The sequence below is a fragment of the Glycine soja genome, chromosome 2 (assembly GCF_004193775.1).
Source record: "Glycine soja cultivar W05 chromosome 2, ASM419377v2, whole genome shotgun sequence".
Classification (NCBI taxonomy): domain Eukaryota; kingdom Viridiplantae; phylum Streptophyta; class Magnoliopsida; order Fabales; family Fabaceae; genus Glycine; species Glycine soja.
Window position 1 is genome coordinate 4,333,107 of NC_041003.1, and position 25,376 is coordinate 4,358,482.

Below are 25,376 nucleotides of genomic sequence, written 5' to 3' on the forward strand. Positions count from 1 at the left end.
GGATTCAAAAAATTTCATGCCTTTAACCTTTCCCGTTAGGAAAGCAAGGTTAAAGATTGATGATCAACTAAGATTGCTAAAGTTTTCCATTATTGAATTTCTTAGATGCATGATTGTGACACAATTCAAGTTTTGTATGGTGCAATATCCATGATTCACGGGTAGTAATGAAAGAAGGAATGCAATGACGAATTGACAATGGTAATTCTATCCAAGTTTAGACAGATCCTTGACTCACAAAAGGTAACAACAATTATGTCTTACCCAACAATTCCAACGTGAATAATTTTTTAGCAGCAAGGGAGCTTATTGATCAAAGTACACGAGCCTGGAAGAGAGATTTAGTGGAGACTACATTCAATGCAACATATGTTGCAGACATTCTGTCAATTCCCCTTCTTCACACAACAGAAAATGACAAATTATTTTGGAAATTTTCTACAAATGGAGAATACACATTACGTAGTGCTTACGACAATATCATCGACAAATTGTTGGACACGAGCAATTTCAAGAGTGAAGGTAATTGAAACTTAATTTGACAACTTAATTCTCCTCCAAAAATATAACATTTCCTTTGGAGACTCTTGAGGGGTTGTCTTCCTACTCGTGCCAATCTTAGAAGGAATAATGTTCTTTCCTCCTTGAGTGTGTTTGTTGTAGCTCAAATATTGAAAATGAATGGCATATTTTTTTAGCTTCTGACCATGCAAAAAATATTTGGATCAAAGCTAACTTATGACAGATCATTGAGCAACATTGGAACGAAGCTGAGAGTTTCTCTCTCCTTTCATTTTTCAGCTTCTGCATGTTCAAATCCAGAAAATAGAGCAAAAATGAGAGTCATCTTATGGAGCATTTGGAAGAGTAGGAACACAAAGCTTTGGGATAATGTTGAAACACATCCAGCAGTAGCTTTCTCAACATCAATATAATGCAGTATTTTTCAGAGTGGAAGCATGCCGAATTATCCTCCCAAGCGCATACATCACCCTTGTATAGTACTTCCGGGAATAATACAACAATAACATGAATCCCTCCTCAGCAAAACCACTTGAAATGCAACCTTGATGCATCCATATTCCAAAAGTTGAACTCCTTAATTTGAGGGATTCAAATGGGAGTTTTATCAAAGCGAAAACAATCTCTGTATCTGGTGTGCCCCTCCCAAAAGTTGTTGAAGTTTGGGCTCTCAAACAAGCCATTTTCTGGACAAAACAACTCAACCTTCGAGCTTGATTGTAAATTGGTGGTCGACGATTTCAATAGCTGTCCTTAAGGTTCTACATACTATCATGTCATTCTAAATAGTTGTAGAGCATAAATTTCACATTTCTCAAACTCTAGGTTAGTTTTGTAAAGAGAAAAAACAAATTTTATATTTCACAACCTTTTAAGGGTTTCAAAATTTTATACTAGCTCTCATGATTTAAATTATGTTTCTTCTTGTATTATTTCACTTATTATGAATAAAATAATATAATTATATTTCCTTTTAAAGAAATTAAATCATTTGGGTCTAATTTTTTTTCAACCCTGATGCAACTCTAACCGAGTTTACTTTTATAGTAAATAAATATTAAACAATTTAGAGTTATTTAATTTAATACATATTAATAGCCGCAAATAACATAAATATTTTTTTAGAAAATAAATATTAAATAATTTGGAGTACTTAGAACACTACTTCAATCTTTATTTTTATTTTTATTTTTTATTTCTTTTTCGGTGAGCTATTTAATGCTTACTAAAATAACATAAATATTTCAAAATTCTTATTAAAGAAGAACCGAAGTGTAATACAAAAGGAATAAAGGACTATTGTTAATTTTTTTTAAAAAAAAAAATTGCGAAGCCTGGAAACGAAGCGTTTAGATTTAGAAGAACAGAAGATGCAGCTTCGTCGATCTTGCTTCTTCTTTCATCATTCGGCATCGCGTTAGGGTTTGCAGATTTTCAATTTCCCTTCTTTTCGCTACGTTTCTTGCTTGGAATCTCGCTATTCCTCCGTTGTTCCGTTTCCGCAACTCATCATTTCGAAAGATATCGCTTCACAAGGTAAAATATTTCGTTCCCTGAGCTACAATTTGATGGTGTTCCTTGTGTTACATCCTCGATTCCTCTTCATCAGTTTCATCGAAATTCGATTAAATACAATTTCCATGCATCATTTAAATGTTTTCGATTATTATTATCTGTGTGGAAAACTAATTGGAGTGTGAATTAATTTTTCTGTGCTTGTAACCTACATTGTGCGTTGTGACATGTACCTGTATTCAGCAATTGTGATCCCTGTTCCTCATAACTTGTGATCCTGTGTTGCGGCTTAGGCCTGATTTTTGGTACTTTAATAATTGTAATTCTCAATGAAACTGAACTTTTGGTGAATTTGAATTTAGGAGGAAGAGCATGTAATAAAGGAAAAAATGGAGGTGGAGGTGCCAATCTCGCTTGATTCGAATAATCAACTTCAGCCAGAGACTGTAGTTTCAGTTCAAATTGGGGATCCTGGTGTTTCCTTATCTGTTGCAAATGCTGTTAACCCGCAGCAACAAGGTCAGTTTTCGAGCTTCATTCCTATTTTTTGTTTGGTGTTCAGTTGGGTTTTGACGCGTGTCATTGTTGAGATGAGAAGTTAAAGGTTTAATTGCTTGATATCGTATATAGCTACAAAAAAACCGACCAGGCAGTGGGCTGCGTGGACTCGACAAGAGGAGGAAAGTTTCTTCACCGCGTTACGACAAGTTGGGAAGGTACATTTATCTTTCGTGTTGTTACATTTCTGTGTTTGTTTCTTATGGTATCATAATGATTGCTGATCGAAATATTCTTGAATGTAGAATTTTGAGAAAATCACTTCCCGTGTACAAAGTAAAAACAAGGATCAGGTATCCATTACAACTCCCATTTATTGCAAATAATATCATGACTTGTTTTAGTTTTCTTACGTTTTTTTCCGGGTGGGGGCTGACTTGCAGGTCAGGCATTATTACTACCGACTTGTGAGACGGATGAACAAACTTCTTGGTCCAGGATTATGTTTGGATGCCAAAAACTCTAAAGATACTAATGCTGCAATGCTTCGCTGGTAACAATTTACTCAGAGTGGTTGTTAAAATGGGTTTATATACATGTAGGTGCGGGTGTGACTGCACACTCGTGTAAGATGTAGACTTGCTTTTTGTCTACCAAGTTAAAAAAGTTATTTCTCTAATGGTGCATTGGTGAAGAACTAAAATGTAGTCTATTTTATTGTATACACGTAAGGAAAATCATGGAAAGAACAGGTTGACAATGGGAGGAGAACATGTCCGTGTATAGATATGGATGAATGCTTCAGATATCTAGCCTAGACCATAAGGGTGATCATCTTTGGTAGTAAGAAAACATTAAGGGGTGAAATTCCTGACTAATATTCTTAAAGTACATAACATCCCCTGTTTAAATACCCTTTTTAATTTGAGGATAGACTGGACTGTTTAGTGACTTGGTAAATGACATTCAAATTTAAGACTGAGATTGACAGTGCATTTTATAATTTTATCATATTATGGTAATTTCTTGAATAAGAATAGGGGTATATCACTATTGTTATGGGAGTTTTTTGCGTTGAAAGTTTCTCACTTTTACATGTGACACAGGTGGTCTTTATTAGAAAAGTATAGCTGCAAAGCCTCAAAGCTTCACCTGAAGCCCCGGAGATTTAAAATTTTTTTAGAAGCCTTGGTTAGTAAAGGCTATTTATATTTGTTTGGATTTTTTTTTAATATCTTATGTATGTGCTGGAGCTGATCTACATTTTTTGTCAAAGGAACACCAATTATTGAAGGACCGGAAGAAGAATGTGAGGAAGCGACCCTTACAGGGGGGGAATTGTCTTCCTTCTGCGCCTACCACAGTCTCAAATCAAAGTAGAGCATCAGGAAATGATGCCTATGCAGTTAAACTGGTACTTGTTGACAGTCAAAATATTTTAAAATTGGGACCTTCTAAACCATCAACGAAGCGCAATGTAAACATGGGTGTTAACCGTAGTAACACTAAGGGAGATTCAAATACCATGAAACCAACAAGGCAACGAAAGAAATCTGGTGATTCTTTTTCAATTCCCTTCAAGATCTCTTTTACCAGTTTTCTGCTTTGAACTAGTTTTTCCTCATGATAATCGGATAATATATATTTAAAATTTAAAGTAAATTTGCATTAGCCAAAGTTTTTACTTCCTTTAAATTAAAAACTATGTTCTCTTTATTTCTCAGGTACGATTTCAACGGCTGCTTATAGAAAATGGGAGAAGGCTGCAATTGCTGGTGTTTCTTTAGTTGCAGATGCTGCTGAGCATTTGGAGCGAGCTGCAACTGTTAAAGGAATTGAACAAGACCAGGAGAATCCAGGTAGCTACCACACTTGAAGTTTTATCCTATCCTTGCTTCCACAAGAGCTTTCTCGGATCTTCTGTAACTTCAACTGATTTTTCTATGTTCATTCCAGGAGAAAAATGTTCTGATCCCGCTGATTATGTCCTGCCCTCTTTACCCACATGTCCACAAAATCAATTTGTTGATAACAATGTGAACAATATTATGAAACTTAAGCTCCAGTTATTTCCAATTGATGAACCTACTCGAAGAGCATTGGAAATGGTGAGTATAAAAGAAAACCAACAAGCATCTTACTTTAGAAATGTAAAATTGCTTTTGGAAACTATCATATCTTTATCTTTTTTCCCCTTCTCAGGATAAGCATAATCCACACCTGGAGCTTACACTTAGTACTCGAAAGAAGATATCATCAATTTTAGAACATCTAAACCGTAAATGGGGTAATTCAAGCATAGCAGCTGGAGAAGTAATGCTTTTTCCTTATGGTATTCAAAGGGAAAACTTGGTTAATTGTCCGAGATGGACCCAGGAATCTACTCTTAGTGCAGCAGATATATATGCAATGATTGGAAGTCCACCCATCTTCCGTTTAAGGTACCTCTCTTATCTTGCCCGTCTTGGTTTGTTGTTATATTTGAAGTAACTAGACAGTGACATTTAAGAAAAACTATTTGAGTGTGTTCTTAATAATTGCTTAGATAAAAGAACCTGTGAAAATTTATTCACTTCATCACTGATTAATTTATAATCATGCTTTCTGTGAAAGGTTGAATCGATGAGGGAAAAGTAAACAAAATGGTTTTTAGATACTGAGTTATATAAACCAGCATGTTTCAGGGATTCTATACATACAATAAATGCTTTAAATGTAAAGACATCTGAGCTACTTTACCTTCGTTATTGTTATATTTGAAGTAATTAGACAGTGACATGTAAGAAAACTATTTAATTGTGATGTTCTTAATAATTGCTTAGATAAAAGAACATGTGAAAATTCATTCAAGTCATCACTGATTAATTGGTTAATTGATAAGCATGCTTTCTGTGAAATGTTGAATTGATTAGGGAAAAGTAAACAAAATGGTTTTTAGATACTGAGTTATATAAACCAGCAAAATGTTTCAGGGATTCTATACATACATAAATTAACTCATTGATGGAATTTGGTGAACATTCTCAAGAAAAGTAAACAGCATGAGGGCTTGTGTGTGCAGAATGGGAAGGTCTATTTAATTAAGAGACAAGGGATAGATTAGGAATAATAAATATGGAATAGAATTCATTTTTACTATATCTACATTGTAATGATCATATATGCTTATCTTTGTGAAGGTATGGCTGGTTCTCCAATACTGAGCTTGGGTTATTAAATATGCAAGTGCCTGTAGCATCTGGCTCCATGCTCAGACAATACAAAAGTACTGTGGACAATGCTAAGGATCAGATTGTGAATTCAGTTTCATTTCCTACACCATTGACTAATACTCATTCCATGGAGCTCTCTGAAGATTGCAGAACATCCATGAACAGAAACCGTACTCTTATCACTGCTTCAACTGAGGAATCTCGTGATCCTACAGCCAATACACTGTGGCATGGAAAAGATGTTAGGGATGGAGCTGTGTCTACACAGTTGGAAGACATGGTAATTGTCATTCTCTCTATTTTTGTTGCTTTTATTAGCCCTATAGTGTTACTTTAGGCTTTCATCTTGTGTCATAGGATCTTGAATTGTTACCTTATTGTACTTTGTTGGCACATGGTATATCATTATCAGCATCCGTAACTTTTAAGTTCTTTGTATATATTCAGGATGAGTTGAAAATAAGCAGTGGAGCAGGACTGTCAGCTGGAGAGTGGGCTGATAGCCTTACCAACATTAGTGTGGGGGATCTACTTTCAGGAGTGTCCCAGGATCTTGATAACTGCATCGATCCTCCTATTGCAGAGAATTTTCATGATATTCAGCAAATTCCTTTTAGTAGTGATTCTTTTGATGCTGCTATTGCTGCTCACATATCTAGACACCAAGACAGGATGGGACAATCATCTCTGGCATCCCATATGTCTTCCATCTGGGATGCCGAAGAAACTTGTGATGCCTTTTTATTTAAAAAAGATCCTATTCTTCACGAAGATCATCCTCGTTTATCTCCAGTTGCTTCTTTAGAGTCTGAGAAAAAGGTTACCAAAAGAAGCTTTGACAAATTGGACGAGGTAGTATATCTTAATTGTTATTACTAGACATTGCTTGTGAAGTGAAACAAGGTTTAATTTTCAGAGTATTTATTGCAGCTGTCACCTGAAAGAGAGAGGCTTGTGGATGATTGTGCTCAAACAGACCCTAATCCTATGGACAGTTCCGAGTCTGATGCAGATATCCAGGAGCATTTAGGAAAGGATTTTAGTGCGCTAGCAGATATGTATTGGGTATTTTTCTTTCTATACTCCAATTTTTTCTGTCAGAGTCCATGGCTTCTTTACAGTTGTTTAGGTTCACTTACGGACATTTAGTAGGATGCTTATCTCAGGAAGTCATTACAAACATGTTTACATTCTGTCCCTCTGAGCTACAAATTTTTTTTGAAGTGTTGAATTCATTACAAAGATTGAACTACTATTTTGTGATTTTGTAATGTATATATGTACATACACAATGCGTCTGACTTTATTTCCTACTCTGTCTTTCAATTCTATCATGTTGCAGCCTGATTCCTTGGGACCTTTGGATTTGGATATATCATCATCAACTAAATACCATAGCGAAGATCTAATTTTTAGTGATAGTCTTAGTGGATTGAATCGCTTGATAGCCAGCAGCCTGGATGCATTCCAGAATTGTTCCTTTTTTGGGTTTGACAAGAAGGAAGCACCATCAACAGTTGAGGCTCGAGAATCTGCCGCCCTTTCAGATTTTAAAATTGGAAGTGGTATCTGAGACTCGTCATGATCGGATCTTGGTGATGGTTTTCCATTTCTTGCATGAACACAATTGAAGTTTGTTAAGAATTAACATTTTTCCTTATACTGACTGGAGGTGTGCATGCCAAAGAATTGGATTGAGCCACTTCCAACTCTTCCTGTATATGTTTCTCTAATCTGCGTCTCTTTCCTTTTGTACAAAAAAAAAAAAAAGGATCATGGAAGAATCGATCTCCTGTAGAAATATTCCTATTTTTAGGTGAACTATATCTTTTTTTATTCTCTGCTTCGGATGTTGTGTTTTAAGAAGACCGTCTTGCAACTCCGTGGCATGGACTTGTTTTCTAAGCTAATGGACCCCACCCCCCTCTCTTTCTATCATGCAAGCTAAATATCTGATGGACAAAAACGTTCAGTTTTATGATTAACTTTTTTCATATTCTTTCTTTTAAAGTGATAACTTGGGCCAGATACGTAAACAATACATTATCTGATATAAAAGCAGTCAATTCTCTTTTAGAACAAATTGTGTTTCATTTTGAATTTGCTTGAGCTTTTAAATGATGAGGGAAAAAATGACCTTACGGGATATAGCTTGTTCGGTTCATATAAAATTCGAGATATATGATAGCACAGTAACTTTCGTCCCCTTACAGCTTGTTTTTAGATACTATCGAGGGCAAAGAATAATCTGACGCACAAAGTGAACTCCCATTCTTATCTAAGTTTAAGACCATGAACCAACATTGATGCTATTAGACTCTATTCCTAATCCTAATCGCTAGTTAGAAATTTACACCCTTTAATGCAAATTTTTTATTCCCTTGCCGTAGAAAAGTTACCATATCCATATCCATATATGATTACATTTTAATATGATTTCATGTAACGTGTGGGATGGATAATACCCGATTATTTAAATATTAATAAGCATATTTACCCATATTTTTTGGATATAGAATGAAATAGAAAAGAAATAAGCAAGAGGGATAGGTATAAAAAGGAAATAAATCGGAAATGATGTGTTATTTTGATGAATAAAAATAGGAAGACAAAATATAAAAAAAAAATCTCCATTTGCTTGGATGAATAAAAATTTGTAAAAATAGTTCCAAAAAGTTTATTTATTTTTACCTCAAATGTTTTTTTTATATTATAAAAAATATTTGATTTTTAAAATTAAAAAATTACCTTTTTAATAGCCATCAAATTAATCATGATAAAAGGTAATTTATATTACAATTAGTTCTACTATTATCAAAAGAGATAACGTGTTGTCAATAAGATAATTGTATCTTAATTACACAATTAAAAATAAAAAATAAAAATATAACAAAAATGCAATTCCATTGTGTGTTTAGATATGTAGTTCCAACAAAAAAAATACATAATAAAAATGCAATTCCTTTATGTATAAAGATAAAAGAGAATTACATTTCCATAAAATTTGAAAGAAAAAAAAAGTGTTTGGATATCGTGTAGGAAAAGAGGAAGAAAAAAGGAGGGATTACCAAAAGTTGCTGATACAAGTGATTGGATACTTAATTACACCCGCTAGTTATGCCAAAAAAATAAAAATAAAGGGTTGGAAGAGTATTAATGGTGGTACAAATATCGGTCCCGTTTAAAAAGTTTGTAAATGCAAGATTTTATATTGGCATAAATATTTTGAAAATACAAACTTCAGTCAGAGATCGAATTCACGCCTATTATTCAAATAAGATATCCAGTATATATAATTTTCGTATCAACAAAATCCTAATATTTGCCCGATAACGAGCTCGACAATTTTTTTAATTAATTAATTTATTTTCTCCTTTAAAAGTTATAAATCTACTCATCCTTACCAACGTTATGCTCACAGCAATTTGTATATAAAAAATATAAAAAAATTGATTAATAAAAACTACTCATTAATACATTATTGTTATCATTATCAATAATATGGTTTATAGTTATATATATACGCTGTTTTACCCAATAATCAGTTTTTTTTAAAAAATAAAATTTATCAGTAAACCGGACTGGGATTCACAAAAAAAGAGAAAAAGAAAAAAAAAACCCAGTCCTTTCAGAAAATCATGCTAAAGACAAAGTGAGATAACATTGGTAGCAACAAAAAACGAAATTAAACCACATAAAAGGCAGTGTGTAGCACGGTAATAATGTGACAGCTTTCTTCATGTGGCCTTTACCATCTATGCATAATCATGCAGACCCACATAATTAACAAAATTCTGACACTTCAAATGGCTATTTTCCCTTTAAAGGTATTTAAGCTCTTAGCCAAAAGAAAATATGGGGAAAAGGGAACTTAATCTCACACTAAGTACAACCCTCACTTGTTGGAGCACATCTCAGACCAAACATGCTGAGAAGGAACAGTGACAGCAGGACTAACTTTTTATCCAATTCGTTTAAGTTTACACTTTAATTATTCTCCTCTATGGAGAAACATGCCTACTATTTTACATAGAGAAATGTTAGCACACCTTTTAACACACTTTTTACTGTCAAAATTTGTTGAAAATCATAAAATTATGAGGGTTCCACTTATTTAATAAACCTCACTCACCATTTTATAATTTTTAATAAACGTTGACCAATAAAAAATTGTGTGTTGCTAGCACTCCTCTTTTACATATATGATGGCAACAACTGAATGTGCCAAACAAAAAAATTCATAATTGTAGCAGGAAGCTACAAGGATATTTGTCAAAAGGGTGGGTAAAGACTATGAGAGGCCAGCTCCTTTGGGGAAGTTAGTAATGCTAATAACCATTCAAAACTGGTATTTCAGCTCCATATTGTCATTATGAAAGAAACTTGGATGAGGAGGGCAAATTAATCATTCTTTGATTAAAATGTCATTCTCTCCCATTATTTATTCCTAGACTTTGAAGAAGCCCATTTGAAGTAACCGCAGTTTGCTTCCGGATTAGATGCAGGGCCCTGTAAGTGGAAAAACACGTTAACATTCTGCATAAGGCGAGTGATGCATGAATTCCAAAACGACAGACCAAAGGAAGACAAGATGTAAAACAGAATACGATCTAACCTATCAGAAGTAGTGGCTATAACCTATAATAACTCATGCAGATGCATGACAAGCTCTAGTAAGATAGCTTACAAAACCCAATCCCAACCTTAAAACACATGCTCCTTATTACTTTTCTTCGGTGTTCCAATATATGGTGCAAGTTTGGTAGTTCTTACAAGACAAACCTTACTTTGATCCTCAAAAGAAAGACTATCAATTTAGCACCTACAACTGAATTGCCGTATAGTGGTAAACTCGTGAGTTTACGAATCAAGCTTACCAACCCTCAATGAACTTATAGAAACTCTTGAGTTTGACAAGCTTACAAAACTAGAGATCAACATTGCTCTAATTTTAATGAGGGACTAAATTCCTTTGATGGGCAGATGGATGAGTCCTCATAAAACTATAGTGTAGTGCAGAAGAATAATTTTAAAGTTACTTAGAAGCACAATGCCCAAAACCACTCAATGGAAACAGATTACCTCAGCACGGGCACAAACATAGAATCTGCGGCCAAAATTAGGTCCTTGTTTCTTCACCACCCGAGCAATACAAGGTTCCTTATGGCCCTTGCAAATAGGTATACTGTTCTGCATCAACTGTTTTATTCGTTGCCACTCTAGTGAAGCCACATTACTTTTTTCTTCTTTTGTGGAACTACCATTTGGTCCAGCTAAATCCGGATCACATGTATCAGTATCCAACTCATATTGCTTGGGACTGCCATTATGAGCACATACTGTTGGAATTTCCTGTAAACGAGGGCTTGGTTGAGAGGGTTCTGCCTGATTATTATTTGAGTAATCAGTACATGAGTCATTGACTACTTCTTTTATGGAACTACCTTTGTCAAGATTTGTACTTTTCTGAAAAAATGACCGAAGTGAGAGCTGGGACCATTGACCATTTCTAGCTTTTTTGTTGGATCTGTTACATTGCCTGGTTGTTGATTTTTTATTTTCACTTCCTGATTTAGAAACAGACTCCTGAGAAGAACCTCCAGAAAGTTTGTTTGGTTTCAAAATGCTACTAACTTCAAAATCCTGGCTTGGAGGAAAATGACATTCATTTGGACTTCTTGTGGATGAACCAGCTCTGTTCACTGGTTCTTCTCTCTCACAAGTACCATCCATTGCAATGTCTTCTTGTGCCATCTCACATGATTTCATTAGTTCAGAAACTTGTCTTTTCATCAACACTGACACTGCAAGAAAAGGTTCAGAAACAAATACACATTAACAATAACCTCATGAACAGAGAATCTCATCCAATGAAGAAACAATGTTTTGTACCTAGAGTTTGCTGTATGCCGTGAACCATGGGAACATATCTAGCAGATAAGGAAGGAGTACTGTGCAGAGAGACATCAGGAATTTCATGTAAAGACATTAAAACTGGAGCATGATCAGATCCTTCCAGTTTAACGCTATGCCCTCCCTTCCACCTATGGGCACTGAGCAAATCAGGAATTCAGTTAAAACCTACATTCTTAACCTCGAGGAAGACATGCAGCATTGAACCATTTGACACAGTAGTGGTGAAGAACCACACTAGTAGTGAGAAAAAAAAAACAATTTCTGAAAGTAGGCATACGGTTTTTGCAAATTTCATGTGCAATGTAAAATGAAGTAATCCAAAACATAGGGCATGTTACAGTATCACTGAGTATCTAAAATTTACATTAAAAAAATAACCGTTTAGTGTCAAAGACAAAATAGCTTAGGATTCCCCATACAATGCTTGTATCTTACCTCAGTGTGCTTTCTGGCTTACACCGTTTATACTGTGTCAGAATATCACATTCCTTGACATGGCATCTTATAAAACTATGGCATTGCAGGTCATCCAATTCATGTAAGCATGAACCAGCAAATAGAATATGGTCAATTCTACTCCCAAAGTTAAATACTTCAGCACCTGTATTTTGTGACCAACAGGTGTATGCTTCCCTTCTGCATACAATCTCAAAATATACAAATACAAATTAACAAGATTAATACTGATCATATTGAAGGTGTGACCACAAAATATGGAAAACAAAATGTAAAATTAGAAGAAACAAGAAGGGAAAATATGGAGGTATATAGTTCACGCACAGAGAAATGTATCTGACATACAGACTAAAAATAAGATTTAAAGTAGATATATAGTTCATTACATTCAAACAAAACATTTTCATAATCCGAATTTGGAAAGTTGAAAAGGTGACTTCAATTTGAAAGCAACATAATCCCATATAAACTATAAAGATGAAAGCTATTATACCTGGAAAAAAAAAGATGACAAGATAAAAAGATTTATAAAAAAGATAGAATTAAAAGATTCTCCAATCTCCATTTTCTGGCAAGGCAATGTTCATCAGGTATCAAAATCAGGAATTAAATTTCCAATCAATATCTGATATTTAACAAAACTGGTAACTCCAAGATCCTTACCTATCAGGATGTTTTGCTCTGAAGACATCAGAAAATCGACCCCCATTTTCAATTAACATTGATTTGAACCATTTTCTAAACCTACACATGAATTCAGGCAAAAAAGTTAAGATAATTATCAGCATATTAGATTAGACATTAAAAATACTTCATAGAATTCTGGCTGTAAGCTCACTCGTTATTTTCAAAATCAGGTCCGGCATCACATCGATCAATTGCAAATGGTGCAATATTGAGATCACCAACAACAAATATTCTCCTTCCTTGATGCAGGAGAGACTCCCATCTTTTCTATTAAAGAGACTATCAACATCAATCAAACAGAAAACAAAAGAAAAAAGAAAATTTTCAGCTCTATACAAGAAAACAGAGTAAAAAAAAATGAGCACTGTACACAAACTATGATATTCATGTCCCATTTATTAAAAAGTTTTTTTTTATCAGCCAATGTTAGTTTTTGCTAGAATGTTAGTGGGGAGATTCGAACTCACGACCTCTAAACATATTGAGACGGACAAGCAGTTTTCAGGTCACAATTTTCTTAGCAATGATACAATTGGATGAACCAATTCAAACTTTTCAAACATAATCAACATTAACAAGTTCAGAGAATCTTAAACTCTAGCTCCGAATTATCAACTTGTCTAGTTGTCTTATAATTATTTATCCAATAACACACAATTGAAGCAGAAAATACTACCAAAATCCAAATAAGAACAAAAGCCACCGTTTGAAGCATGGAAAAAATTCTGCAAAGCAATGACTTTTGGATTTAGTCATCATTCACTGATTCTATTAACATATAAACATTTCAAATACCTGTAATATCCTGTAAAATTTTTGTTTAAACTGAATCCTTTCTGTGTCATCACCTCCAGCTCGGGGCCCATACAAATTGAAAAGAACTACACAAATTCAAACACAAGTACACAACTGTGTCAAAACAACTATAAATTCCTTCTTTTTCAAAAAGAAAAAAAATAATGAAGATGATTAGATTAATGCCTTAAAAATATATACATCATTCTTTCTAGTCACACTCATGTACACCCCTTCACAGAACACCTGGAGAATGGAACTTGGTAAACAAGGGAGCCAACTTTCAAAAATCTCCCCCCCCCCCCCCCCCCCCTCCTCTCTTCTACTAAATAAAAGGCATATACAGAGAATACTCACCAAAGTGAGTGTGATCTGTGATTATGCAGCGCCCCTCACTATCAAGACTTAGAAGCTCATCTTTTGAAAATTCCTCAAGATCTTCCATCAAGAATGGCAATTTGTCGTTGCTAGTTTGAGAGTTTCCCAAAAGACCAGTAAACCCTTCCTCTGCTGCCAGCGGCAACACCACTTCATTACTCGAAAATGCAGACTTTACACGACAAAATGTAATGACACCTGCACAGTCAACACAATTTATTGCCTAAGAAGCATGAATGAGACACTCTAACACACTATTTTAAACATGTTTGTTAATGATTTAATTACTCTTTTGGTCCTTCTAACTTTACAATCTTTACATTCAATTCTTACGGCTAAAATCTACTTGTTTTAGTTCCTTCATTTACACTTTTTAATCCATTTTAGTTCTTGCCGTCTAGAATTATAGGGACTAAAACGAATTAAGAAATGTATGCGAAGAGACTAAAACTAGTTAAAAAAATGTGTAGGAAATAAAATTAGTTGTTAATAGGTGTAGCCCCATACAAACTAAAAGATAAAGATTGTATATTTATTGAGATCAAATGAGTAATTAAATCTTTTTTACTAAGGGAGTCTAGTTCAATTAGTTGAGCAGGTGCGTGAGTTGTTGTAAATCTCCCTGGTATATGTCTTTTTTATTTTATTATTATTGATAAAAATTTAATAGAAACTGCATCCCAGTTCTTATTTAACGAGTCTCACTCATATTTCGTAATTTCTAATAAATTTTAACCATTAATAAAGAGACCCTTAGAGGGAATGTGCTAAAGAGCTTGTCGTTAACAGTCCTCTTTAGAGTTTTCAAGGTCAAATGATAAACAAAGTCTAATATCTAGAACAAAAGCAATATCCTCAGGAAACAAGATGAAGGAAACTAACTAGATTGGGCATTTAATTTGTTTATATTCCATTTAGTTGATGAAAGAGAGGGGTGGGTTACCGGAATAGCCGGTTCGGCCCTTCTGGGAGGTGCGGGTGCATGAAAAGAACGATTCGTATCCGTCAGCCATGACCAAATCCGCTGTGACTTCCTGCCTCCGCAGTTTCGTCTCCTGAAGGAAAAACAGTGGTGAATAAAATGAGAAATTGAGAATAAAACGAAAAAACGATGAATTGGGAAAGCACCTGAAAACAAATGATGTCGGCGTCGAATGAATTTAGCAGGTTCCGGAGAGACCCGAACTGCGCTATGCGCTGTCTCAGACCGTTCACGTTGTAACTCACTATCTTCATTCTATTCTTCGCTCCTTGCAACTTGGAAGAACCCTCCTCTCCTCGTCTCCTTCAACGTGTTCTTGTCATAGCATTAGCTTGTAGTTGTAATTATTCCCGTTCCCTTGAAACAAATTGCAGAAGCAGTTTATTGTTTTATCGTGAAAATTATAAAAATAATTTAATTCCAAATATTTTGATACTGTTTTTTTTTTCTTGAGTAAGATAGCAGAGTGTCGCTGGACACTTTATACAGGAAGAGATGGAATAAATAAATTAGGGTGTGTTTGGTTTGCATTTTTATTTTTATTTTTTGAAAATTATTTTTATTTTTAAAAGATTAGAATTTTAAAAATATGTTTAGTTTGATTTCTTGTTTTTCACTTTCAAGAAATAAGAATACTGAAAATGTGTTTTTAAAAGAAAATTTATTTTTATATTTGTTTAAAATTAAATTCCTTACCACTGTGTTTTCATTTTATTCAAAATTAGGTTTCTAATTTCAACTGAAAACATTAAAAATGAGATTTTATTGTTTCCAGTTTTTGAATCGTTTAAAAAAATATTTTTATTAAAAATATTTTCAAAAATCCAATCAAACACATTTTCATCACTATTTTCTATTTTCAATAAAAAGAAAAAAAAAATAGTCAAACTAAACACTCCCTTATTTTTATTATGTGTAAATGAGAGTCTTGCATCCACTGTGTCCAATTAGATGAATTTACTATGTTGTCTTTCGTGAACATTTTTATTCATATATTTTTTTAAATATTTAATGCGCCGATAATAATTATAGTTCATAAGTAAAAGGGAATTTTTACAAATTAAAAAGTGATTTTAATATAAATACAAATTCAAATGTTAATCTTATTTCTTGATCTGTAGACTGTAGTATTTACAACGGATGGAGAGCGTATTAAATAAAAAACTTATAAAGACTGAGGAAAGAACAAATGTATTATAATTAGATAGTATAATAATTCTATAATCTAAATTAAAATAACCGCAGAAATTAAAACAAGAATTATGTTTAATTGTAAATATTTTTATTAATCTTTGCTATCATGTTTTAGTCAAGAAATATATTTAAAAAATTAGCTACATATTAACTACATAATTAGCAAAGTAAAGCTTGCAAAATAAATATCAACAAAAACATGCAATATGTCGTTTGTAAAAATTTATGGAACTCTAGAAATGATTTATAAAAAAGTGAAAAAAGACAAATTTAAAATTTAAAAACATCTTAAAAAATCAAACACAATTATGAAATTATTAAGTCACCACTTATTTTTCCGTTGGGTTTATTTTTGGAGAAGAAAAGGAGAAGGAAATAGAGCATGTTAGCAACATCACTATCAAGCCATTATCCTCATTTACAATTACAATATTTGTTAGTGTCTTCCTGAAACAAAGAAATTGCAAAGGAATTGATACAGTATTTTGACCATTTTCAACTCTACATATTATGTTGCAGCACAGGTACGGGGAAGCTCGTTAGTTGCTTGTTGGGATACTTCTATTTGGTGCTTAACATTGGCTGTGTTGGGATCGTTATTATGCGGAAAATTAAGAGTTTGATTCATTCTTAAGCAACAAGTGTCGTATGGGATGTTGCTTTTATATATATATATATAAAATTGCCTGTCATGCAAACAATTATACGTGTGAAATAAATTAGTACAGTTGTAAGATAAAATGTATGATAAATTATGGCTTCAGATACTCTGCGGTAACATTTTAACTCTTAGCTATTAAAAATTTTGATTTTATAAAAATACTATAAATTCATTTGTCAACGACTCAACTGGTTTAAGACTTTTTTGTTTGCGTTTAGTACTACAAATTTAATTCATTCCTGTCGAGAATTCAGCTTTCCGTTGCTTTTAAAATCGGTTCACTTTATATGCATACTCATAGCAGTTCTTACGCATGAGTATCATATTTTTTTTCTGGTACATGAAGAGAACAAAAGAAAAAGAAAGCAAAGGACTACGCATGAGTATCATTTGACAATAGGTTTTGTCATTTCTAAAGCAAAATTATCAATGCTACAGTTCCTCTCCTGACAACATAAAAGAATTGGCTTAGACAATAAAGGCATCATATAAACTCTTGTAGTGCTAGTGCACAATCACATTATTTGGACTAGTTAAAAATAAACACAAGTATATGCAGAGACTCGTCATGATGGTTTTTGGGATTTATTAATTATACTAAAAGTCTAATAATGTTTTTTATGTGACGCTCCTGTTATTCAATTTCGTGAGAAAACTCATGTTCCTTAATGCATACTCCTATACTTTTCAGAAATGAATTTTCCATAATAAGAAAGCCTTGATGCATGAAAAATGCATCATTCGTCCTAGCCACTTCTCGCTTCAATTGCTATTACAAATAAAAACCTATCATATCATTCTCAGCAAGAGCACATACCCACGAGTGACCTCCAATGCAAATCATCAAAGCCATCAACCGCTCCCTTAAGTCATCAATCCACAATCACATAGTTGCCATGTCCCCCACTCTTCAAAGAGAACTATATATAAATAAATATAAATACATTTCAGACTCAAACTAGTAAACCAAGTTTATGCAAACAATTCATTAGTATCTACTAAGAACAGCAGGGTGCAATTGCTTTTTCTGCAGGGAAATAAGAATGAGATGGAAAAATAGTGAGAACAGAATTTGATCCACGTATTTCATTTCATGTTCATTTATGTTCGTTTTTTTTTTTTTCATTTTTGGCTAGAAGATTTAATTTGTAGTTACACATTACTTGCATGGCACAACCAAGAAAACCCCGACACATAAATGATACTGCTGAAACTGCAATATACCTGAAACCAGTCCATGCAGGGTCTACATAAACTCTACCAAACACCTCTTGATGTAGTCCTCGTGACATTGAGGACATAATCCCCGTGCAGGGGATTACCACAGTCAAAAACTGGAGTTTTGAGTTTCATAGATTGTCAGCATGGATGAGTGGCTAAAATCTGCATAATAGAAGATAGTCTTAAGAGACTCAGCACAATCACACAATAAGATACTTATAGAGGAACTCCACCACTCGTATCTCCAAACTTATCTCAGCCTCTGAAGCACCTCTAATCTAGAATCTCCGCCGCCGATGAACAGATGGGCTTGAAACATTTTTAGAACTCATGCTTGCAGTTCTTAGGAGTCTACGAAACTCTGGTAGGCTTATTTTTCCATCTTTGTCAATATCAGCTTCCTCTAGCAAAGGATCAACGGAGCCTCTCAAGCATGTATGCTGAAAAGCCAAAAAGGAAAATTAGCTGCAGCAACTATGTATGTAAATTATTTTTAACTTTTATTTTTACAGATATTCACAGCTCAAACTGAGAAGCAGATCTTCTAGCAAGGCACTTACAACTGTCGCCCTAAATAGTAAACTTACGGATGCAAATTTAGGTAAGTAAACTAGAAGACAACAATTTCAATTCTTTTAGAAAATTTTTCATAGAATGTTTAGAGCTTGACAAATGATGTGAGACCAACCATTCTAAGTTCTTCCGTAGTAATATAGCCATCTTTATCTATGTCAAATTTCTCAAAAGCAGCCTGTGACAGTTGCTGCCACTTGTCAGAGTCTTCCTCCAGTTGATGCACGTGTAATGTAGCCGCTACAAACTCCCGGAAATCCACTAGGCCATCAGTGTTGCTGTCTATCTGCAAATACTCGAGATTATTTTTGCAAGCCAAAAAGTAGAACAAAGCAACATTAGAGGAAAAGAGTGATTTTGGGAGACCACATAAATTGTCATAGAAGTAAAGTAATATTATCAATCACCAAATTTCATGCCTAACAAAATTTAGACATTGAATATAGACTGAGAACCAGCAAACAAAACAATGTGTGTTTTTTGTAAAAAGATCAAACATACTAACCGCTTGCAATATCTCTAGTACACGTGATTCTTTCAATTTCCAAGGAAGATCTTTGGCAAGAGCCTGCACAAAATCTTCCCTTTAGACTAAAGTAGGGAAATGATATATAAGGGAATAATTTGCTAAATACCAATAAGTAAGCGATGTATATAGATTTAAGTTAGTCACAAAGCCAGTAAATTAAATGCTACCTGTCTCATCTCTTCCAGGCTAATAGAACCATTTTTGTCCACATCTATAGCATCAAATTGATCTTTTATATCAGCCAACTCTTCTTCATTAAGTGTGCTAGCCAATGTCTGAAGGGTAATTGTTGAAATTATATATGTTTGATATGTTCATAAAACTTGTATTCTAGCAATAACCTTAATTAGTAAATCATAATCCTAGCCAATTAGGGGGAAATCATGATAAGATAAAGAAGAAATAGGGAAATTAATTCTAAAGGATAAAATAGGGATACGGCAAGATATTTCCATATATTCCAACAGTAATCAATTATAAAAAAAGCTGGACATCAAACAGGTTCCATGCCTTCTAAACTGAAAAGGCTAGAATTAATTTCTCTTACCCTCAGTGCAAATTGTTTCATTCGACTATATTTCACAAACTGCCGCATGTTGCTGAGGACAGATATATCAATAGGAATCTCCAATGCTTCACCTCCTTCTCTAACCCATGGATGTGCTGAAATATTAGGTTTAATCAAAACAGTTCAACATAATGCAACACAATTACACATAAAAGCACTTTTGATTACATATAAGAAAAAAAGAAGACAATAAGTATAACTTAAATTATTACAAATAATTGAGTAATTACTTGCCATTAAAAGACAAATTGATCTCAGCAAGAAAAGGTTAAAAGCAAAATTTTAAATGTACTCACATTATAGAACTACAGAATGAGGGGTAATTAGACAATAGCATTGTCTATGACTTCAATATTAGGTATCATTAAAACTTTATATAATTGCATTAAATACAAAGTTAAAAATATTCTAAGTTCTAACAATGAATTTAGCATTTAAACAAGGATGTATGTTGAATTCAATAAATTCAATGCCTAAAATTTAGGTTCTATATAGCACAAGCCTAAATTTGATTCGATGACAACAACCTAAAATTATTATTATTATTATTTAATATTATTATCAACATCATCAATTCATCATCATTGTTATTATTATCATCATCATTACTATTTTTATTAACAGCCAAATATCACTTAAAGGCTCAAATAACATAATAAACAGGTTTCCAAATGTAAGAAAACAAGATACATACATAAACCTTGAGCCGCAGTTAATCTCGCCCGAGGATCCTTTACTAGTAATCTTTTCAAAAAATCTTTTGCGGCATTACTAATAGTTGGCCATGGTTTCCGATGAAAATCAGGCTTCTTACGTAAGACCTGCATATATCAGATCAGATCATAAATTATACACAACAACAAAAATAATTAAAGCAAATTCCTTAGTAATAACTCAAAATCAAGTGGAGAATTAAAGTAAAGGTCATAGACTTATCATGTCATTAAGATACAAGAATAGATAACGAATACCACATAAAATAGAAAATCAGAAAATTACACAATAAAGTACTGTACCTCCTTGAAGATACCATCCTCAGTCTTATCCCAAAATGGGCGTCTTCCACACAACAATATGTATGTAATAACACCAATACTCCACACATCTGATTGAGGACCTGACTTGCGTTTTAACACTTCAGGTGCAACATAGTAAGCACTGCCAACAATATCATGAAACTTTTTTCCTGCATTTTTTTTCAGATAGAGAAAAATAAATCTCAAATAAAATTACAAGAGCATGCTTGATAACTCAACCAAAGAAATAGAACAAGCCTGCAACAAAAAATGGAAGAAAAGAAAAATAAAGAAATTGAGCATGAAAATCAAGACTTTCCCTCACCAGGTTTTATGAAATCTGACAAACCAAAATCTGTGGCCTTTAAAGGTGAATCTTCTTTGATTGATTTAAAAAGAAAATTCTGCAAGAATAGGTAAAAACATTAATCTATTATATAGCATCTAGTAGTATAGATCTCAGTTCACACAAATTTGGCAGATATGCAAATGTGCTTGATCATACCTCTGGTTTCATATCCCGGTGTACCAAACCATGTAAATGACACTCAGCTGCAACCTTGAGCATCTGCCTTACAACCACCGCTGAGTCTTTTTCAGTATAACGACCGTCCTTCCTGATTAAAGCAAAGAGGAAATAAGTTCGGGCAGTGGCGGAACCAAGACCCTAAGTCAGTGGGTGCAAATTATAAAAAATAAAATCAGTGGGTTCACTTATATAAATATAGATAAAATATAATATAAAAATATAAGATTTTGTTTACAAATTTAATGAATTTTAAAAAATGAGGGGGTGCAAGTGCACACCCTCACTCACATGTAGGTCCGCCACTGAGTTCTGTACACAAAAACAGCTTTCTGCCAAACACATAAACATAGAATAGTACCAAAAATCATTGACCCTAGTTCTGCAATTTCAACATAGAAATTCTGACACATAACCATAATGAGTAAACCTCCACTCTAGTCCTTGAGCCCTTTAAGGGTTAGTCACTAGTCCCTGACTTTACAAAACTTTCGTTATGGTCCCCAACTTAATAAAATGTTTAATTAGCTTTAGGGGGAGGATTGGATTGGATTCAATTGGAATTTAAAAGACTATTTTGACGTAAAAAAATCTTGTGAAATTTAAACGACTTTGTAAGAGTATAATGACTTTTAAGATTTTTTTAAAAGACTTTTATGATTAAGATTTTGTAATTTGAATTTTAATAAATTTATAAAATATAAATATATAAGATTTGAAAGGGTATCATGGAATTTTAAGAAATATTCAAAATTATTGATAAAGATCCATAAATTTTTTTCGCTTAACACTTTAAATAAAACTCATCTTATACAAAGAACACTAAACTTGTTACATAACAAATCAATTTTTCCCAGCATATTTACAAGCACAATAGGCTCATTCCCTTTCAATCATCAATCATGTTAATTTTATAAAAACTATATACCGCAATGTTCCCCAACATAACAAATCAACTTCTCACATTCATTAACTATATATTTCTCATGTTCATATATATTCAAGCTCATTTATATGTATAAGCACGTTAAGATGACCAAATTGCAAATACAAAAAATTGAGAACATCTCTCATATCACATGTTCCAAGGCATGTTATCCATTGGTTGAAAGAGTAAAAAAAATTATAAATGTCAATCGCTTTCAACAAAGAGACAAGGGATTATGTATGATGGGAAAAGAAAAGCATGTCAATTTGTAGGAAAATAAAGTAAGAAAGTCTCATGAAATCTCAAGGGTTTGGGTGGGATTATTTTATGTGTATTTTCTACTAAAAAGTCTCATAAAATCCATTAAAATTCATCCTAAAAAAGAATCCATTGAAATTTGTTTACTTTTGAATACTAGAGGACTTTTTTTAAGTTGTAAAAAATCTTAATTGAATACCAACTATTTTTATTGAATTCCTTAAAAAATCTTATAGTCTTGATTGAATACCATAAGACTCATTTTTATTATTTAAAAATCTTGATTGAATACCTAAAGACTTATTTATAGAAAAAAAATCTTTTAAAATCTTTTGAAATCTTAATTGAATACACCCCCTTGATCCTATATTTCACTAGCATTAATGACTAAACTGAATAATATTTTGTAACATTAAGGCTTAAGCAAAGTCAGGACTGTAGTTAAAAATGTATAACGCAAAGGACTCTAGTAACCAAATCTTTCAATCTCAGGGACTAATAGTGTGTTAGGATTTCAGTTAGAAACCCTCAAAGGAACTTTCAACTCAATCCTTCCTCTCACAACTTTTTCCATTCAATTGAATTGGAATGCGTGCAAACAATAAACCAAACACACAATTCCGTTCAACTAAAATGTTGTGATTTACTCCAAAAATAGCAATCACATCCAAAATCAAACAATGCTTACTTGGCCAATATCCGATCTAGCAGTTCTCCACCCTCGCACAACCTAAGAAACACATATAAATACACAGAAAGTAAATAAACCAAAATTTGATAGAATTGAGCTCCCAAAGATAAAAATCAGAGCAACACAAACACAAAAAAGAAGCAACCTACTCCATAACTATGAACACATAAGAATCATCTTCAAAAGCATTATAGAACTGAACCACATTCTCATGGCCGGTAAGTGCTTTCAATATCTTGACCTCTCGCTTAACATCCTCAACGGCAATAGGCAGAACCATCTGCCACCAAATTTAAAGCACAACTAATTAATAATTCCTAAAATTACAAACAAAACACGATGAATTGAAAACATTATAAGATTAAGGACCAAAACGAACGCCGATGGCATTGACGGAAATAAATACCTTACTCTTCTCAAGCCTCTTAACGGCGACGCGATCGCCATTGGCTTTGTCAATTCCAACGTAAGTGTAACCAAATTGGCCGTGTCCGAGCAATTTTCCGAGCGAGTAACGCTGATTGAAATCCTTCTTGTAACCGAAATCGGTGCGCTTCCCGCACGGCACGTGGCGCGAACTTGCCGCCTTGTGCCGTTGGGGATTCGCCTTCGCCGTCTCTGATTTCGGCTTCTTCGTGGTCCCCCTGCGCTTTTTGTTGACGTTGACGCCATTGCCGTTCGAGCCGCTTACTTTGGTGGCGGAAAAGCAGGCTCCCATGGTCGGAGAGGGTCGAAAACGCCTCAAAGATGCAAAACTAAAACACGAATAATGATAAAAGATCACAAATTGAGATCTTATATAATTTTTTGGTAGTAGTATCACGTAGAAAATTGAAGATGTCTTTCATTTTTTATTTAAATATTTATTAAATTAAATTAAATTAATAAAACATGTAAGGCATTTTTTTTATAAATATTAAAAAATAGAAAAATAAACATAAATTTAATTTTTATTTATGATTAAATGTTAAACAAATAAAAAAATACATAAATTTGATAATAAAAAATACACCACATTAATGTTAAAAAAATAAATTTATTATTATTGCGATTATAATGTTTGCAAGTATGTTCCATCAAGTGTGTCTAAGGTTGTTGATGAATTCCTCCTATATGCATACTATGTGTTGTTTGCGAGTATGACATTACCTAAATGTATCTCATTCGTCAGCAATAATCATATTATGCAATATAATGCACACCAACATTATATCATTCGTTGTATCCATGTTTCAGGCACGCAATAGACCACATAATTACGAATCAAGATTTGAGCACACCAAATGCTCGTTACAAATACTTTCTCATTGCTTCTTAATATTTTGTAAATAATTTTCTTCTAGGATCTTGTGACATTGGTATGATATTGACAAATGTGGTTCAATCAAGATAAATATCATCCACAAGATAATATCTCATATTATATGGAGTTTCATTAATTGTAAATTGTAATGAAGGAACTTAACCTTGCTTTTCAAAAAATTCGTTATACACAAAAACTCAATTCCGACGTAGGTTCTGAATGTAGCGACAATTTTTCATTCGAATTGTCAACGCTTTTACTAATCATAATGAGTATTTCCAAATGAGGCATGATGTTGCTTGTAGAATGGGTTTCTCACCAATGCAAAAGTAACTACAACTATTTGTATACTGACATATGAATCATCTGCCAATTGTGTGGGAGAGTACGTTAGAATTGGTGAATGCACTGCAACTCAATGCTTACAAAAATTTATAAGGGGTGTCAATAAGATATTTGGACATCTTCACAATTGCAATTAATAACTCTTTTAGGCCTTCTGCGTTGACTGTTGTTGCCTCTTTATTGTTGCATCGCATGTAAGTAGCTCATGATTTGTTTATCACTATCCTCGTCAAGTGTTTCATAAACAATTTATTTCCAAACTCTGTCGAAGTCATTATTTGGATTTATTCTATGAATGATTGATTGCATAAACGAGTGAAAGAAAAAAGAGAAGAAGATTGCTTGAAGAAGACGTACAAGAATGAATGAGAATTGAACAATTAAATAACAAATTATACAATGCCTAGTTTTTTAACGACTACTAATGCAACAATTAGTTTTGCAACGACTAGTTTTATAACAGTGAAGTTTCACAAAGAAGAAAAATTCAACAAATTAAAAGACAATTACAAATTTAAAAAAACAAGACAAATAAAACATGATTCCTAAAAATACAAATTAAAAGACCGTTACAACAAATTAATACTACATACCTAGTTTAC

General features: G+C 33.3%; 3 protein-coding genes across 7 annotated transcripts; 1 reads left to right on the plus strand and 2 right to left on the minus strand.

Annotated features, from left to right (window-relative positions):
- Positions 1 to 1,822: 1,822 nt before the first annotated feature.
- LOC114381521 (TSL-kinase interacting protein 1-like) lies at positions 1,823 to 7,725 on the plus strand. The gene is made up of 14 exons (XM_028340798.1): positions 1,823 to 2,058; positions 2,400 to 2,556; positions 2,668 to 2,753; positions 2,841 to 2,888; positions 2,979 to 3,088; positions 3,642 to 3,726; positions 3,812 to 4,091; positions 4,260 to 4,394; positions 4,492 to 4,643; positions 4,738 to 4,976; positions 5,715 to 6,027; positions 6,195 to 6,599; positions 6,678 to 6,812; positions 7,090 to 7,725. The coding sequence occupies exons 2-14, from the start codon at positions 2,427 to 2,429 to the stop codon at positions 7,318 to 7,320; spliced, it is 2,349 nt and encodes a 782-aa protein (XP_028196599.1). The 5' UTR covers positions 1,823 to 2,058; positions 2,400 to 2,426; the 3' UTR covers positions 7,321 to 7,725.
- Positions 7,726 to 9,454: 1,729 nt separating this feature from the next.
- LOC114381525 (DNA-(apurinic or apyrimidinic site) lyase 2) lies at positions 9,455 to 17,734 on the minus strand. The gene is made up of 11 exons (XM_028340802.1): positions 17,634 to 17,734; positions 15,108 to 15,318; positions 14,923 to 15,034; positions 13,959 to 14,177; positions 13,602 to 13,687; positions 12,958 to 13,073; positions 12,783 to 12,863; positions 12,099 to 12,299; positions 11,640 to 11,800; positions 10,830 to 11,551; positions 9,455 to 10,256 (listed from the first exon to the last, which is right to left on the minus strand). Exons 2-11 carry the CDS (start codon positions 15,213 to 15,215, stop codon positions 10,185 to 10,187), a joined length of 1,878 nt encoding a protein of 625 aa, XP_028196603.1. The 5' UTR covers positions 15,216 to 15,318; positions 17,634 to 17,734; the 3' UTR covers positions 9,455 to 10,184.
- Positions 17,369 to 23,899, minus strand: LOC114381533 (calcium-dependent protein kinase 28-like). 5 transcript variants are annotated; one of them, XM_028340814.1, is made up of 14 exons: positions 23,533 to 23,898; positions 23,276 to 23,406; positions 23,124 to 23,165; positions 21,229 to 21,340; positions 21,049 to 21,127; positions 20,724 to 20,893; positions 20,402 to 20,528; positions 19,687 to 19,802; positions 19,307 to 19,414; positions 19,116 to 19,178; positions 18,726 to 18,896; positions 18,309 to 18,477; positions 18,041 to 18,199; positions 17,369 to 17,736 (listed from the first exon to the last, which is right to left on the minus strand). In XM_028340814.1, the coding sequence occupies exons 1-12, from the start codon at positions 23,842 to 23,844 to the stop codon at positions 18,316 to 18,318; spliced, it is 1,593 nt and encodes a 530-aa protein (XP_028196615.1). In that variant the 5' UTR covers positions 23,845 to 23,898; the 3' UTR covers positions 17,369 to 17,736; positions 18,041 to 18,199; positions 18,309 to 18,315. The 5 variants fall into 5 exon arrangements, with proteins under 5 accessions (XP_028196615.1, XP_028196612.1, XP_028196608.1 ...); XM_028340811.1 differs by having other exon boundaries at positions 18,292 to 18,477; XM_028340807.1 differs by having other exon boundaries at positions 18,041 to 18,477.
- Positions 23,900 to 25,376: the final 1,477 nt, after the last annotated feature.

Bases quoted from the DNA above. Each gene is read 5' to 3' on its own strand.
- LOC114381525 (XM_028340802.1), bottom strand. From the start codon at position 15,215: ATGAAGATAGTGAGTTACAACGTGAACGGTCTGAGACAGCGCATAGCG. The intron at 15,035-15,107 runs GTGCTTTCCCAA...TTTTTCCTTCAG, and splicing joins CCGACATCATTTGTTTTCAG to GAGACGAAACTGCGGAGGCA. The intron at 13,074-13,601 runs GTATTTGAAATG...TCTCTTTAATAG, and splicing joins AATTTTACAGGATATTACAG to AAAAGATGGGAGTCTCTCCT.
- LOC114381521 (XM_028340798.1), top strand. From the start codon at position 2,427: ATGGAGGTGGAGGTGCCAATCTCGCTTGATTCGAATAATCAACTTCAG. The intron at 2,889-2,978 runs GTATCCATTACA...GCTGACTTGCAG, and splicing joins AAAGTAAAAACAAGGATCAG to GTCAGGCATTATTACTACCG. The intron at 6,028-6,194 runs GTAATTGTCATT...GTATATATTCAG, and splicing joins CTACACAGTTGGAAGACATG to GATGAGTTGAAAATAAGCAG.
- LOC114381533 (XM_028340814.1), bottom strand. From the start codon at position 23,844: ATGGGAGCCTGCTTTTCCGCCACCAAAGTAAGCGGCTCGAACGGCAAT. The intron at 19,415-19,686 runs GTAAGAGAAATT...ATTACCCTTCAG, and splicing joins TGAAACAATTTGCACTGAGG to ACATTGGCTAGCACACTTAA. The intron at 18,897-19,115 runs GTTAGTATGTTT...GAGTATTTGCAG, and splicing joins TACTAGAGATATTGCAAGCG to ATAGACAGCAACACTGATGG.